This window comes from Vanellus vanellus, assembly GCF_965231255.1.
Source record: "Vanellus vanellus genome assembly, chromosome: 25".
Taxonomy (NCBI): domain Eukaryota; kingdom Metazoa; phylum Chordata; class Aves; order Charadriiformes; family Charadriidae; genus Vanellus; species Vanellus vanellus.
The window spans coordinates 6,603,039-6,620,040 of NC_138930.1; the positions used below are offsets into that span (position 1 = coordinate 6,603,039).

Genomic DNA, 17,002 nt, shown 5'->3' on the forward strand with positions numbered 1-17,002 from the left:
GGACACAGGAGGTCTATGGGGTGCAGGGGGATCTATGGGGTACACAGGGGATCTATGGGGGGTGTGTGGATCTGTGGAGCACGGGGGGTCTACGGAGCACACAGAGGGTCTATGGGGCACACGGGGTGTCTATGGGGCGCAGCCCCTCACCTCCCCGCGCCCTGCAGTTCCCTCCATCGCACCGCTCAGACCCACAGATCTCAGGTGAGGGTGGCGCCGTGGGGCAGCTGTGGGGCTGGGTGCTTCGGGGGGTGTGGGTGGGGTGCTAAAGGGGGCTGGGCTGGGCTACAGGTGGCCCCACATCCCTGTAGGGGGCTGGGAATGGATATAGGGGGCTGAGCTATAGGGGGTCCCTGCAGTGCTATGGGGCCCATCCATGGCTATAGGGGGTCTGTACGTGGGGCCGTGGGTGGCCATAGGGGCCTGTCCGTGGCTATAGGGGGTCTCTGGGTGGGACATAGGGGCCTGGGGGTGGCCTTGGGATGTCTATGGGGCCATTGGGCAGCCATGGGGCGGCCATGGGGTGCCTGTAGGGTGGTGGGGTGGCCATGGGGTGGCCATGGGGTGGTTGGGCAGCCATGGGGTGGGCATTGGGTGGCTGTAGGGTGGTTGGGTGGCTATGGGGTGGCTGTAGGGGGATGGGGCGACCATTGAGTGCCCATGGGGTGGCCATGGGGCGGTTGGGTGGCCATGGGGTGGCCATGGGGCATCTGTGGGGTGGCTGTAGGGAGGCTGGGTGGCCACGGAGTGCCCATGGGGTGGCCATGGGGCGGCCATTGGGTGGCCATGGGGCAGCCGTGGGGTGGCTGTAGGCTGGTGGGGCGGCCATGAGGTGGCCGTGGGGCGGCTGTGGGGCTGAGCGTCTCTCCCCGTGGGGCAGGCGGCCATGGCGGGGGCGCTGGCGGAGCTGGGGGCAGCCGCCCCCTTCCTGCGGCAGGCGGAGGCGCAGCCCCGCCCCTTCGACCCCCGCAGCGAGTGCTTCGTGCCCCACCCCCACCTGGAGTACGTGCGGGGGCGGCTGATGGGGCGGAGCCACGGGGAGGCCACCGTCAGCACGGAGCTGGGGGAGGTGGGGGAGGGGCAGGGGGGAGGGGCCGAGGGGGTGGGGTGGGGGAGGGGTCAATGGGAGAGGTCAATGGGGTGGGGGAGAAGGGGTGGGAGGGGTCAATGGGGGATGGGGGAGAGGAGGGGGTGGGGGGCAAATGGTCGGTGGGGGAGGGGGGAGGGGTGGGGGGAGGGGTGGGAGGGGGAAGGGTTGGGTTGAAGGTTTGGGGGTGGGAGGGGGGTGATGGAGGAGGGGAGAAGGTCCATAGGGGGCGCCTCCCCCCAACCCTTGGGAGACCCTCAACCCACTGGAGACCCCCAACTCATGGGAGAACCCTCGACCCATGGAAGATCCTCAACCCATTGGAGAACCCCCATCCCATGGGAGACTCCCCTGACCCAGGAGGACACCCCCCAACCCATGGGAGACCCTCAACCCATTGGAGAACCCCCCCAACCCTTGGGAGACCCAACAACCCATGGGAGACCCATCAAATCATGAGGACACCTCCCAACCCTTGGGAGAACCCCCAACCCATGGCAGACCCCCCCAACTCTTGGGAGACCCCCAACCCATGGAAGACCCCCCAACGCATGGAAGACTCTCAACCCATGGAGGAACGCCCAACCCATGGCAGACCCTCCAACCCTTGGGAGACCCCCATAACCCACGGGGCGCCCCCCCCAGGCCATGGGGCGCCCTCCAACACGTCCTGTGTGTCCGCCCTCCCCCAGACGGTGACGGTGAAGGAGGATGATGTCCACCAGCAGAACCCCCCCAAGTTCGACAAGATCGAGGACATGGCCATGCTGACCTTCCTGCACGAGCCCGCCGTCCTCTACAACCTCAAGGAGCGCTACGCCTCCTGGCTCATCTACGTGAGCCTTCCCATGAGCCCCTGGGGTAGCCAGCCGCTGGGCGGGGCCTTCTCCATAGCCTATGGGGGGGAGGAACCTGCTGACCTGTCCCACCGGCTCTGGGCCAACGCCTGGATCCCACTGCTCCTTCCGTGGGGCCTATGGGGCACCAGAACCCACCGCAGGTTCTCCAGGGGCTTCAGGGCCACCACAAACCTGGTGGCCCTTCTCCAGCCCCACTGGGGGCCACCCACACCCAAGAGGTTCTATCCTTGGACCACATGGGGCCACCAAGACCTAAGATGTCCCTTCTCCAGCCCCCCCTTGGGCCACCCACACCCAAGAGGTCCCATCCCTGGACCCCTTGGGGCCATCTGGACCCAAGATGTCCCATCCCCAGACCCTTTGGGGCCACCTAGAACCTGGTGGCCCTTCTCCAGCCCCCCCCTTGGGCCACCCACACGCAAGACGTCCCATCCCTGGAACCCCTGGGGCCACCCAGACCCAGGATGTCCTACCTCCAGCCCCCTCAGGCCACCGAAAACCAGGTCGCCCCACCTCCAGCCCCCTTGGGCCACCCCACACCTGGGTTGTCCCCTCCTGCTGGGGTGGCACCCGGTGGCCCTGACCCACCTGTCCCTCCTCCAGACCTACTCGGGGCTCTTCTGCGTGACCGTCAACCCCTACAAGTGGTTGCCCGTCTACGACGCCGAGGTGGTGGCCGCCTACCGGGGCAAGAAGCGGAGTGAAGCTCCACCCCACATCTTCTCCGTCTCCGACAACGCCTACCAGAACATGCTGACGGGTGAGGACCTCCCGTGGGGACCCCAAACTAGAAGACCCCACCCCAAAAAATGGGTCCTGACCTCAACCTGGACCTCACCTGGGAGGGTGGAACCCCAGCCAAGACCCCAGACATCTCCCCTACCTTGGTCCCACCTCACATTGTCCTCACCTGGGAGGGTGGAGAACCCCAACCATGACCCACACATCTCCCCTATCATGGTCCCACCTGCTCCCTCTCTTCTCCTGCCAGACCGAGAGAACCAGTCCATCCTCATCACGTAAGTCCCCGCCCCCCCTGGGCCCCGCCCCAGCACGTGGGGCTGCGCCGCAGAAGCCGCCGTGATGTTCTCCACCATCTCTTCTCTGTCCCCCCACCCCACCCCACCGTCCCCAGCGGAGAATCCGGGGCGGGGAAGACGGTTAACACCAAGAGGGTCATCCAATACTTCGCCAGCATTGCTGCCATCGGCGACCGCAAGAAGGAGGCAGCCAATAGCAGCAAGGTGGGTCCTCAGGCCACACCCTCCCCAGCAGTGACCTCCCTCCCCCCACCTTGTGGTGTCCACACCCCCTTCTCCACCGTCCCACCCCCCCAGGGCACCCTGGAGGACCAAATCATCCAGGCCAACCCCGCCTTGGAGGCCTTCGGCAACGCCAAGACCGTCCGCAATGACAACTCCTCCCGATTCGTGAGTGGGAAGGGCGGGGCCGCGGGGTGGGGTCATGGGGTGGGGTCACAGGGCGGGGTCAATGGGGTGGGACCTTCTGGGGGGCGGTGGCCATCTCCACCCCCACCTCCCACTGCTGCTCTCTCAGGGGAAGTTCATCCGGATCCACTTCGGGGCCACCGGGAAGTTGGCGTCGGCCGACATCGAGACCTGTGAGTGGGTCGGGGGCTCCGGGAGGGGACGCCCCATCATCCACCCCTCTGTCCACCCACCTCCTGCCCCACCACCTCTCTGTCTCTCCCTCCATCCATCTGTCCATTCCCTCATCCCACCATCCACCCATCCATCATCCATCTCCTCAGCCCACTGTCCATCTGACCCTCCACCTCCATCTCCTCATGTCTCCGTCTATCTCTCCATCTCCTCATCCTTCCATGTCCTCATCCCACTGTCCATCTGACCCTCCACCTCCATCTCCTCATGTCTCCATCCATCTCCTCATCCCACCATCCATCTCTTCATGTCTCCATCCATCTCTCCATCCACCCATCTCCTTATCACTCTGTCTCCTCATGTCTCCATCCCTCTCCTCATCCATCTCTCCATCCATCCCACCACGTATCTCCTCATGTCTCCATCCATCTCCTCATCCCACAATCCACCTCCCCACCTCTCCCCCCACCTCCGACCCCCAACCCGACCCCCAACCTTCTCTCCACCCCCACTGCAGACCTCCTGGAGAAGTCCCGCGTCATCTTCCAGCTGAAGGCTGAGAGGAACTACCATATCTTCTACCAGATCCTCTCCAACAAGAAGCCGGAGCTGTTGGGTGAGCAGGGTGGGGGGAGGGGGGGTGATGCCACCACCAGGCATTGGGTCTTCTCCTTCCCCCGCTGGGCCGCTCCCCCTCGGGGGGCCCGAGGAGACCTCGGGGGCATTTGGCCGTGGGGGGTGCTCAGTCTCCGTCTCTGTCCCCATCCCTGTCCTGCGGAGCAGAGATGCTTCTGGTCACCACCAACCCCTACGACTACAGCTACATCTCCCAGGGGGAGGTGACCGTGGCCTCCATCGATGATGCGCAGGAGCTGCTGGCCACTGACGTAGGTGCTGGGCTGGGGGGAGGGGGGAAGGGACGGGGGGAGGGGCGGGGAGGTGGAGATGGACAGGCGGGTCCTCAGGGAGATGGGTGATTCCATGGGTGGGTGGATGAGTCTCCTCAGGTGGATGGATGAGTCTGTGGATGGATGAGTCAAGTCCTCAAATGGATGGATGACTCCATGGATGGATGAGAGTCCTCAGAAGGATGTACAGATGGATGGATGGATGGACAAATGGATGGACAGATGGACAAGTCCTCAGATGGCTGGATGAGTCCACAGGTGGATGGATCCTCAGAAGGACAGATGGATGAATCCATGGCTAGATGAGTCCTCAGATGGTGGATGAGTCCATGGATAGATGAGTGTCCTCAAATGGATGGACAGACAAATCCATGGACGGAAAGACATCCATGAATAGACAGGTCCTCAAATGGATGGATGAGTCCGTGGATGGATGGATGGATCCTCAGAAGGACGGACGGATGGATGGAGAGATGGATGAGTCCTCAGATGGATGGACAAGTCCATGGATGGATGAGTCCTGAGATGGACAGACAGATGGATGGAGTCCTCAGGTAGATGGATGGATGGATGGATCCATGGACAGATGAGTCCTCAAATGGATGGACGGATGGACAAATCCATGGATGGATAAGTCCATGGATGGATGGATGGATGAATCTATGAATGGATGAGTCCTCAGGTGGATGGATGAGTGCGTGGATGGATGGACGGATGGATGAATCCATGGACGGATGAGTGCTGGGATAGACAGACAAATCCATGGCTGGATGGGTGAGGCCAGGGATGGATGGATCCTCAGAAGGATGGACGGATGGATCCATGGATCCATGGATGGTTGGATGGATCCACAGAAGGATGGATCCACAGAAGGATGGATGGATCCATGGATGGATGGATGGATGGCTGAGTCCATGGGTGGCCGGGTGCAAGGCTGGCCAGACGGGGTCAGGAGCAGGAAGGGCAGAGGGACCTCAGCCCAGCGGTGGGGGTGGCCCAGTCCTCTGCGATTGCCCTCCAAATCCCACCCCCAGAGTGCCTTCGACGTCCTGGGCTTCACCGCCGAGGAGAAGGCCGGCGTCTACAAGCTGACGGGTGCCATCATGCACTTTGGCAACATGAAGTTCAAGCAGAAACAGCGGGAGGAGCAGGCGGAGCCTGACGGCACCGAAGGTGGGGCCAGGGGTGGGGTGGGGTGGGAGGACACAGGTTTGGGGGTCACTGAGCCGGACCTGACCATGGGTCGTCTCCTTCTCCTCTGCGGTCTGCAGATGCCGACAAGTCGGCCTACCTGATGGGGCTGAACTCGGCCGACCTTCTCAAGGGGCTGTGCCACCCCCGGGTGAAGGTGGGCAATGAGTACGTCACCAAAGGGCAGAACGTGCAGCAGGTGAACTACTCCATCGGGGCCCTGGCCAAGGCCGTCTACGAGAAGATGTTCAACTGGATGGTGGTGAGGATCAACAACTCGCTGGAGACCAAGCAGCCCCGGCAGTACTTCATCGGCGTCTTGGACATCGCCGGCTTCGAGATCTTTGACGTGAGGCCCGGGGGGGCGGTGGCCGTGCTTCTCCCGGGGCTTGGGGTGGTGCAGCTGGGGGTGACACAGCTCCTTCAGCTTCACCCATAGCTTTGGTGGGAACGTGGCTTTGCTGGGCCTTGCGGTGACACTGGTGGGTGTTGAGTGGACCATGTTGACCTGATTGGGCATTGGGTTGGCCCCGGTGGGTCTCAGGTTGACCATGACAATCCCATTGGGCATTGGGTTGACCCTGTTGGGTGTTGAGTTGACTCCATTGATCCCATTGGATGTTACATTTACCTCATTGGGTCTCAGCTTGGCCCTGTTGATCCCATTGGGTGTTGAGTTGACCCCATTGGATGTTCAGTTGACCCTGTTGATCCCATTGGCCATTCAGATGACCCCACTGGGCGACCTGTTGACCTTCCTCATCACATTGAGCATTGTGTTGACCCCATTGGGTGATGAGTTGACCCCATTGATCCCATTGACTGTTACATTGACCCCATTAGATGTTCAGTTGACCCCGTTGATCCCATTGGTCATTACATTCACGCTGTTGAATGTCTCCCTCTTCCTCCCCCAGTTCAACAGCTTCGAGCAGCTCTGCATCAACTTCACCAACGAGAAGCTGCAGCAGTTCTTCAACCACCATATGTTCGTGCTGGAGCAGGAGGAGTACAAGAAGGAGGGGATCGAGTGGGAGTTCATTGACTTTGGCATGGACCTCCAGGCCTGCATCGACCTCATCGAGAAGGTACCACTTCTCCCGGGGCTTCCTGGGGGCCCCAGGGGGCTCCCAGAGAAACTCCTGCCAGTTGGAGCTCTCCAGGCACCCCAAGGGTGGCCAGTTGGCTCGAGGTTGGTGGCCACCACGGCCAACAAGGTCTTCTCCTCCCCAGCCTATGGGGATCATGTCCATCCTGGAGGAGGAGTGCATGTTCCCCAAGGCCTCGGACATGACCTTCAAGGCCAAACTCTACGACAACCACCTGGGCAAGTCAGCCAACTTTGGAAAGCCGCGCAACGTCAAGGGGAAGACGGAGGCCCACTTCTCCCTTGTCCACTATGCCGGCACGGTGGACTACAACATCATCGGGTGGCTGGAGAAGAACAAGGACCCCCTCAATGAGACAGTGGTGGGGCTCTACCAGAAGTCGGCCCTCAAGCTCTTGGCCAACCTTTTCTCCAACTACGCTGGGGCTGATGCCGGTGGGTGGACGGACGGCTGGGGGGATGGAGAAGACAGTTGTGCAATGGGGTCTCCTCCTTTCCTGCCTCACCCCACCCCTCTGTCCCTCAGGTGGTGATGGAGGGAAGGGCAAAGGTGCCAAGAAGAAAGGTTCCTCCTTCCAGACTGTCTCCGCCCTGCACCGGGTAAGGGACCCACCCACTGTGGGGCAGAGGGAGGACAACCATCCCCTCCACCCCCCCAGCTCCTCCTCCACCAGCCCATTGGTCAACCTCTTCCTTCCCCCATCCTCCCCAGGAGAACCTCAACAAGCTGATGGCCAACCTCAAGACCACCCACCCCCACTTTGTCCGCTGCCTCATCCCTAACGAGCGGAAGGAGCCAGGTGAGAAGAGGGTGGGGTCAGGGATGGGGGTGGGTGTGGCTGGTGGCTGACCCCACCCCACTCCACCCCACTCACCAGGTGTGATGGACAACTCCCTGGTGATGCACCAGCTCCGCTGCAACGGGGTGCTGGAGGGCATCCGCATCTGCCGCAAGGGCTTCCCCAACCGCATCCTCTATGGGGACTTCCGCCAACGGTAGGAGAGATGGAGGGTGGGCCCGGGTGGGGTAGGGCGGGGTAGGGTGGGGCAGGGGGGTGGACAACCCTGGCGGGCCTGAGCGTCCTCCCTGGCCACCAGGTACCGCATCCTGAACCCCACGGCCATCCCCGAGGGACAGTTCATCGACAGCCGCAAAGGCGCCGAGAAGCTCCTGGGGTCCCTTGACATCGACCACAGCCAGTACAAGTTCGGGCACACCAAGGTGAGGGCATGTCCTCTCCCATGGGCCCACCACCCACGAGGTCACAACACCTTCTGGTCCCACCATCCAGGTGTCCACCTGCCCCTCCAGAGCACCACCCATCCCTCCATCACCCACCAACCCATCTGCCCACACACCACAAGAAGTTTGGGCACAACAAGGTGGGGCACGTGGTCTCCACCACCCACCCATGAGGTCTTGTGGACCTCATGGTCCCACCATCCACGTGTCCACCTGCCCAATTAGAGCTCCATCCATCCACCAACCCATCTGCTCCCCCACCACAAAAAGTTTGGGCACACCACGGTGAGGTCATGTCCTGTCCCATGGTCCCACCACCCTGGTGTCCACCTGCCCACCTACAGCCCTGCCCGTCCTTCCCCCCACCCATAACTCCATCCATCCCTCCACCGACCCTCCCCAACCCACCCGTTTTCTCCCCCACCCACCTCCTCCTCCCCCATCTCCTTCTTCCCCCAGGTCTTCTTCAAGGCGGGGCTGCTGGGGCTGCTGGAGGAGATGCGGGACGAGCGCCTCTCCCGCATCATCACCCGCATCCAGGCCCAGGCCCGGGGGCAGCTCATGCGCATCGAGTTCAAGAAGATCCTAGAGCGCCGGTGAGATGGTGGTGGGGTGGGTCCTTCTCCTCAGGGCAGGACCTTCAGCGGGTCCCCGGTGTGGTGGCACCTGCATGTGCGCCTCCCCCCGCAGGGACGCGCTCTTGGTGATCCAGTGGAACATCCGGGCCTTCATGGGGGTGAAGAACTGGCCTTGGATGAAGCTCTACTTCAAGATCAAGCCCTTGCTGAAGAGTGCCGAGACGGAGAAGGAGATGCAGGTAGGGAAGGACAGGAGAGGGTGGGTGGGTGGAGAGCTGGAGGGGTCTGTGGGGAGCTGGAGGAAGAGGTGAGACCTACAGAGGACCTCGGTGCCTCCTGCAGAACATGAAGGAGGAGTACGGGCGGCTGAAGGAGGCCCTGGAGAAGTCAGAGGCACGGCGGAAGGAGCTGGAGGAGAAGATGGTGTCGCTGCTGCAGGAGAAGAACGACCTTCAGCTCCAAGTGCAGGCGGTGAGTGAGGTCTCCCCCCAAAACCACCTCATGGGGTGTGACCACCACCCCCTAGCCCACCCCATGGTCACTGCGCTTCACCCCCCACCCCAACACAGGAGCAGGACAACCTCACTGATGCTGAGGAGCGGTGCGACCAGCTGATCAAGAACAAGATCCAGCTGGAGGCCAAGGTGAAGGAGCTGACGGAGCGGCTGGAGGACGAGGAGGAGATGAATGCTGAGCTGACGGCCAAGAAGAGGAAGCTGGAGGATGAGTGCTCAGAACTGAAGAAGGACATCGACGACCTGGAGCTGACTCTGGCCAAGGTGGAGAAGGAGAAACACGCCACAGAGAACAAGGTGAGGGGGGGAGTGGTCTCCACCCCCAAGCGGAGGTGACGTGATGTGACTCAAGCCAACGTGAACAGGTTCTGAGGAGCCCCACAGCTGGTTGGGATGGGCTGACGAGCCCCAGGGCTGGTTGGGTTGGGTCAAAGGAACCCAAACCACTTGTGTTGGGCTACATCAAGATGACCCCAAGGCCCTTTGGGTTCTCCTGCATCCAAGTGGCCTCATCGGCCAAAGCCACCAGGAACCTCCCCCAGCTCTGCTCCACCTCTGGCCCTTCAGGCCTGACATTTCTCCTCCCACAGGTCAAGAACCTGACAGAGGAGATGGCCGGGCTGGACGAGACCATCGCCAAGCTGACGAAGGAGAAGAAGGCCCTGCAGGAAGCTCACCAGCAAGCACTGGATGACCTGCAGGCCGAGGAAGACAAGGTCAACACCTTGACCAAGGCCAAAGTGAAGCTGGAACAGCAGGCAGACGACGTGAGTGTGGGCCGGTGCCACCACGGGCACTGCCGAGGAGCTCCCTGGGACAGAGACGATGAAAACCTGAGGTTTCTTCCCGTTTCTGTGTTTGCACGCAGCTCGAAGGCTCCCTGGAGCAGGAGAAGAAGATCCGGATGGACCTGGAACGGGCCAAGAGGAAGCTGGAAGGTGACTTGAAGCTGACCCAGGAGAACATCATGGACCTGGAGAATGACAAGCAGCAGCTGGAGGAGAAGCTAAAGAAGTGAGGCGGGAACCCCCTCCCCGGTCCCACCCAGGCAAGGGGTGCAGAGGGGGACCTCAGCCCTCTCCACCGTCCTCTGCAGGAAAGATTTTGAGATCCACCAGCAGAACAGCAAGATGGAGGACGAGCAGGCGCTGGCCCTGCAGCTCCAGAAGAAGCTGAAGGAGCTGCAGGTGAGGGGTGGGCGCTCCATCTATATGGTCTGGGCTGAAGAACCTCCAGCCGGTTGGGTTGGGTTAGAGAGTCTCCAGTGAGTTAGGTTGGGTTACAGAGTCTCCATTGAGTTGGATTGGGTTAGAGAACCTCTGGTGAGTTGGGGTGACTTGACTGGAGTTGAAAAGTCTCCAGCCAGTTGGCTTGAGATCAAGAGTCTCCATCTCCAGTTGATTGGGTTGAGTTGACTTGAGTTGAAGAGTCTCCAGCTGGTTGGGTTGGATGAAACAGTCTCCAGCTGGGTGGGCTGGGTTGAGTTGAAGTGTCTCCAATGAGTCGGGTTGACTTGAGTTGGGTTGAAGAGCCTCCACTTGGTGTAGTTGAAGAGTCTCCAAGTGGATGGGTTGACTTGAGTTGGGTTGAAGAGTCTCCAGCTGGTTGTGCTGGGTTGAGCAGCTGAGTAACTGAGGGTGTCCCTGTCCCTGTCCCTGTGCCCGGGCCCAGGCGCGGATCGAGGAGCTGGAGGAGGAGCTGGAGGCGGAGCGGACGGGCAGGGCCAAGGTGGAGAAGCTGCGGTCGGAGCTGTCGCGGGAGCTGGAGGAGATCAGCGAGCGGCTGGAGGAGGCGGGCGGTGCCACCTCGGTGCAGCTGGAGCTCAACAAGAAGCGGGAGGCGGAGTTCCAGAAGATGCGGCGGGACCTGGAGGAGGCCACGCTGCAGCACGAGGCCACGGCCGCCGCACTGCGCAAGAAGCACGCCGACAGCGTGGCCGAGCTCAGCGAGCAGATCGACAACCTGCAGCGCGTCAAGCAGAAGCTGGAGAAGGAGAAGAGTGAGCTCAAGCTGGAGCTGGACGATGTCAGCTCCAACGTGGAGCAGCTGATCAAGGCCAAGGTAGGAGGAGGCCCAGGTGGACCTCTCCTCCACGCCGTGGCCAGCAGCTACCCGCTGCAGCCCTCCCCTGTGTGCCGTTCTGCTCCCAGGTGGCCATGGAGAAGGTGTCCCGCGCCATGGAGGACCAGGCAGCTGAACACCGGGCCAAGCTGGAGGAGACCCAACGGGTCCTCAACGACACCACCGCCCAGCGGGCCAAGCTCCAGACCGAGAACGGTGGGAACCCTGACCCTTGGCGCCCCCTGCCACATATCTCCACCCCCCAGCCCCACACCTCCACCCCTAAAGCTCCCCCCTGCCTGTGCAGGAGAGCTGTCCCGCCAGCTGGAGGAGAAGGAGGCCCTCATCTCCCAGCTCACCAGGGGCAAGCAGTCCTACACCCAGCAGATGGAAGACCTCAAGAGGCAGCTGGAGGAGGAGATGAAGGTGAGGTCCATGGGGATGGTCTCCAGAAGGTCTAAGGAAGGTTGGGTTGGTCTGGAGGAGGTTTGAATGGTCTCCAGAAGGTCTGAGCAAGGTTGGGTTGGGCTGGGGAACATAGGGTCTGGGTCTCCAGAAGGTCTGGTTGGGTTGGGGTGAAAAGCATCACTTACGCAGCTGGAGAAGCCCAGGACGGCTGCGGGTGCCGTGGAGCCAACGGTCGCCTCTTCTCCTGCCCCCTCAGGCCAAGAATGCGCTGGCCCACGCCCTCCAGTCAGCCCGGCACGACTGTGACCTGCTGCGGGAGCAGTATGAGGAGGAGACAGAGGCCAAGGCTGAGCTCCAGCGCTTGCTCTCCAAGGCCAACTCCGAGGTTGCCCAGTGGAGGACCAAGTACGAGACTGATGCCATCCAGCGCACCGAGGAGCTGGAGGAGGCCAAGTGAGTCTGCTCCCCAAAGCCCTGGAGGTTCTTCTGGGGGTGGTGGCACCTGCTCCGTCTCGCCAGTCCCCACCTCCCCTCATCCCTCAAGTGGCCACCACCTGGGGAGTGGGGCTTCTTCATGCTCGGTAGATCTGGAGCCCAATTTGGGGACCTAGAAACTGTGTGGAGTAACCCAGACCATCTGTGACCCTCATGAGCCCTCCCACTGTCATCTGGCAAACAACTTCATCTTGGGGGTGACCAACCGGTGGGGTCTCCACGGGCTGATGGGTCACACGTGGGTTTCTCCCCCATGTCTGGCAGGAAGAAATTGGCCCAGAGGCTGCAGGAGGCGGAGGAGGCGGTGGAGGCCGTCAATGCCAAGTGCTCCTCCCTGGAGAAGACCAAGCACCGGCTGCAGAACGAGATCGAGGACCTCATGGCTGACCTGGAGCGGTCGAACGCGGCGGCTGCTGCCCTGGACAAGAAGCAGCGGAACTTCGACAAGGTTGGGAGCACCAAGGAAGGGTGGGAGGAGAAGGGAGCAGAGAGATGTGGGTCCCACCAATGGTACCCGCTAAAGATGGGCAGGAGAAGAAGGCCAGAAGAAAGGTGGACAAGTGTCCAGGGCCATGTTTCAGCAGAGCTTTGAGTCCCCACCAGGAGATTGTTGGGGAGAGGAGGAGGAGAAGGAGAAGGAGAAGGTAGAGGAGGAGGAGGTTCTTCATGGGGGCAGCAGCAGGTGACCAGGGTCCCGGTGGTGTCCCCATAGGTCCTGGCCGAGTGGAAGCAGAAGTTCGAGGAGTCGCAGACAGAGCTGGAGGCGTCGCAGAAGGAGGCCAGGTCCCTCAGCACTGAGCTCTTCAAGCTGAAAAACGCCTACGAGGAGTCACTGGAGCACCTGGAGACCTTAAAGAGGGAGAACAAGAACCTCCAAGGTGAGCCCACGGTGGCCCCCTGCCTATCCCACCACTCTCCGCTGCCCCCTGCCTAGGCTGAAGGGGTCTCCCCCATGCAGAGGAGATCTCGGACCTCACGGAGCAGCTGGGCGCCGGCCACAAGACCATCCACGAGCTGGAGAAGGTGCGGAAGCAGCTGGACGCTGAGAAGCTGGAGCTCCAAGCTGCGCTGGAGGAGGCTGAGGTGAGCCAAGCCACCTCCCCACATTTCCCCACATTCTCCTGGTTCCCTCTGGAGGCCTCAATGTCTTCTCTGTCTCCCTCAAGGCCTCTCTGGAGCACGAGGAGGGGAAGATCTTGAGGGCCCAGCTGGAGTTCAACCAGGTGAAGGTGGACTATGAGCGCAAGCTGGCTGAGAAGGCCGAGGAGATGGAGCAGGCCAAGCGCAACCACCTGCGGGTGGTGGACTCGCTCCAGACCTCGCTGGACGCCGAGACCCGCAGCCGCAATGAGGCCCTGAGGCTGAAGAAGAAGATGGAAGGCGACCTCAACGAGATGGAGATCCAGCTGGGCCACGCCAACCGCCTGGCGGCCGAGGCCCAGTCCCACCTAAAGGGAGCCCAGAGCCACCTCAAGGTGGGGCTCAGCCACCTCTCAGGAGGTCCTTCCAGCCCCGAGAGGAGCTGCTGGCCAAGACCCGTCCCATTTGTCCCACCAGGACACCCAACTGCAGCTGGACGACGCGGTGAGGGCCAACGAGGACCTGAAGGAGAACATCGCCATCGTGGAGAGGAGGAACAACCTGCTGCAGGCAGAGCTGGAGGAGCTGCGGGCGGTGGTGGAGCAGACGGAGAGGGCGCGCAAGTTGGCCGAGCAGGAGCTGATCGAGGCCAGCGAGAGGGTGCAGCTCCTCCACTCCCAGGTGAGGACAACCCAGTGAAGACCACACCCTTGTGTCACCTAGAACGTCCCCCTGGAGAACGGCATGGCCATGGGGTCCTTCATCAACCCCTTTGCCAAGCTTCTGAGATACCTGCTGGACCAAACCCTCCTCCAAGAGCTGCCAAACCAGGGCCAGTGTCCCCTCCTGGTGACAACCCAGTCACCAAACCACCCCACCTCCCCACGACGTGGCTCCTGTGTCACCCCTGTGGTCCTCTCTTCCAGAACACCAGCCTCATCAACCAGAAGAAGAAGATGGAAGGTGACATCTCCCAGCTGCAGACAGAGGTGGAAGAGGCTGTCCAGGAGTGCAGGAATGCCGAGGAGAAGGCCAAGAAGGCCATCACCGACGTGAGTGCCCGGGTGGGACCAACATCTGGGACATCTTCTGCCAGGAGGCGATGGAGGACATGCCTCGGACCTCCTCCTGGGCTTCTCTCCCTGGGCAGGCGGCCATGATGGCAGAGGAGCTGAAGAAGGAGCAGGACACCAGCGCCCACCTGGAGCGGATGAAGAAGAACATGGAGCAGACTATTAAGGACCTGCAGCTACGGCTGGACGAGGCTGAGCAGTTGGCCCTCAAGGGGGGCAAGAAGCAGCTGCAGAAGCTGGAGGCCCGCGGGAGGGAGCTGGAGAATGAGCTGGAGGCTGAGCAGAAGCGCCACGCCGAGAGCGTCAAAGGCCTCCGCAAGGCCGAGCGGCGCGTCAAGGAGCTCAGCTACCAGGTGGGGCCACCGCGGCACGGCCACCTTCATCCAGCCCCACTGCATGGCCGGGGCTAGTGGCCATGGGGACAGGGAGGAGCTCGAATATCAGCCGCTGCCACTCAGTCCTCGGAGACAGAACATTGTTGGCCTGGTGGGCACAGGGACATGGTTGACCCAGGACATTGACCTGGTGGCCATGGAGACATGGTTGACCCAGGACATTGGCCTGGTGGTCATAGGGACACAGATGACCAAGAACATTGGCCTGGTGGCCATGGAGACATGGGTGAAACAGAACATTGGCCTGGTGGCCATAGGAACACAGGTGACCTGGGACATTGGCCTGGTGGCCGTAGGGACATGGTTGACTCAGGACATGGACCTGGTGGCCATAGGGACACAAGTGACCCAAGGCATAGACCTGGCAGCTGTAGGGACACAGGTGACCCAGAACATTGGCCTGGTGGCCATGGAAATACAGGTGACCCAGGACATTGAGTTGGTGGCCATAGGGACATGGTTGACACAGAATATTGACCTGGTGGCCATAGGGACACAGGTGACCACAGACATTGACCACGTGGCTGTAGAGACATGGTTGACCCAGGACATTGACCTGGTGGCTGTAGGGACATGGTTGACCCAGGACACTGGACTGGTGGCCATGGAGATGGAGACACAGGTGACCCAAGATATAGACCTGGTGGCCATAGAGATATAGGTGACCTGAGACATTGACTTGGTGGCCATAGGGACATGGGTGACCCGGGACATGGGTGACTCAGGACATCAGCCTGCTGGCCATAGAGAAGCTGGACCAGAGCTGAGCCTACACCAGGCCATGCCCAGGAGGGCTCTGGGTGGGGGCACCATGGCCAGGGCAGGGTCAGGAGAGGTGGTCCTGCCCTGGACCCATCCCCAGCCCTGTCCCTGCCCCCACAGGCGGAGGAGGACAAGAAGAACCTCCTGAGGCTGCAGGAGCTGGTGGACAAACTGCAGATGAAAGTCAAAGCCTACAAGAGACAGGCAGAGGAGGCGGTGGGTGCTGGAGGGGAGGAGGAGGAGGGACGGATGGTGGGACAGGAGAAGGAGGAGGGATGGATGGTGGACAGAAGGAGGGATGGATGGTGGGACAGGAGAAGGAGGAGGGACGGTTGGTGGACAGGAGAAGGAGGGATGGATGGTGGGACAGGAGGAGAAGGAGGGATGGATGGTTGGATGGGAGAAGGAGGGATGGATGGTGGGACAGGAGAAGGAGAAAGAGGAATGGGGTAGAAGGAGCAGTAAGAAGGACAGATGGATGGCTGGCAATATGGATGGACGTCCAGCCATGGGGCAGCCCCACTGAGACCCCCATGGGGTGCCCCCCCAGGAGGAACAGGCCAACACCAATCTGGCCAAGTTCCGGAAGGCACAGCATGAGCTGGAGGAGGCAGAGGAACGCGCGGACATGGCCGAGTCTCAGGTCAACAAACTGCGGGCCAAGAGCCGCGACGTCACAGCCAAGGTGGGACCTTCTCCCCCAGCCCCATGGCTGCCACATGGCCCATCCCAGACACCCCCCGCCCCCTTCCCATAACTTCTTTCCCACCCCACCCCAGAAGCTGCACGATGAGGAGTGATCCCACCACCATGAGGGACCCACCACCATGAAGAACGACCCACCACCACGAGTGACCCACCACGAGTGACCCACCACCACGAAGAACAACCCATCCCACCCCCCCGCATGACTCCACCAACCCCCCCCCCCTCCATCCAAGATGGGGGGTGGGGGCGGAGCCTAACAATGTAGGCGTTGTTAGTTAATTAACGAGGCCTGGGAGAAGCTGGGCATGCACAAGGAGTGACACAATGTCTCCCCACCCACCCCACCCCACCCCAACATGACCACAGAGCAACATCAGTGGTGGAAGAGGTTTAAATGGCGCCCAAAATGGATGGGGGTTATGGGGTGGGGCTGTGGGGTGGGGCTGTGGGGTGGGGCCGTGGGTCAGGGCACCAGGGCATGATGGGACACCTTTTTTGGGGCGGCGGCTGCCGTTAGGTGGACTCCGTGTCCTCATCTGGAAGAGAAAAAAAGAGGAGAAAAAGGGTTGGAGAAGATGGTGGAGGAGGGGATCTGCCCGGCCCTGCCCCCGGGGGACCCACCCTGCCCCACCGCCCGGGTCACCTGGGTGTGGGAGGTGATGACGATGTCGAAGGAGAAGAGGAAGGAGAGGATGAGGGTGAAGGTCTGGGGAGGAGAAGACCAAAGGGGGCGGGGCTTGGTCAGGAAGAGGGAGTGGCCTGTGAGAGTGGGGCTGGTGGGCGTGGTGGTGGGCAGGGGGATGTGGGACACTCATGAAGGTGGTGGCGGCCAAGGCGTCCTGGGAGGTGGCCAGGGCCACCAGGGTCACCATGAGGAAGATGATGGTCCTGCTGAGGGCCTGGAGGAG

General features: G+C 61.7%; 1 protein-coding gene across 1 annotated transcript; it reads left to right on the top strand.

Moving 5' to 3' along the window:
• Positions 1-886: 886 nt before the first annotated feature.
• On the top strand, positions 887-16,186 carry LOC309681491 (myosin-6; the record flags this gene model as incomplete). Its single annotated transcript, XM_082495375.1, has 38 exons — positions 887-1,069; positions 1,780-1,923; positions 2,551-2,707; positions 2,939-2,966; positions 3,083-3,191; positions 3,285-3,377; positions 3,505-3,568; positions 4,087-4,185; positions 4,353-4,456; positions 5,512-5,650; positions 5,749-6,017; positions 6,586-6,756; positions 6,902-7,211; positions 7,303-7,376; positions 7,489-7,576; positions 7,655-7,772; positions 7,875-7,998; positions 8,479-8,615; positions 8,710-8,836; positions 8,940-9,068; positions 9,167-9,409; positions 9,703-9,879; positions 9,981-10,126; positions 10,209-10,299; positions 10,784-11,173; positions 11,263-11,389; positions 11,481-11,599; positions 11,838-12,034; positions 12,341-12,524; positions 12,789-12,954; positions 13,035-13,159; positions 13,243-13,551; positions 13,634-13,837; positions 14,083-14,208; positions 14,307-14,582; positions 15,507-15,602; positions 15,937-16,071; positions 16,166-16,186. The coding sequence occupies 38 exons, from the start codon at positions 887-889 to the stop codon at positions 16,184-16,186; spliced, it is 5,799 nt and encodes a 1,932-aa protein (XP_082351501.1).
• Between the last annotated feature and the right edge of the window lie 816 nt (positions 16,187-17,002).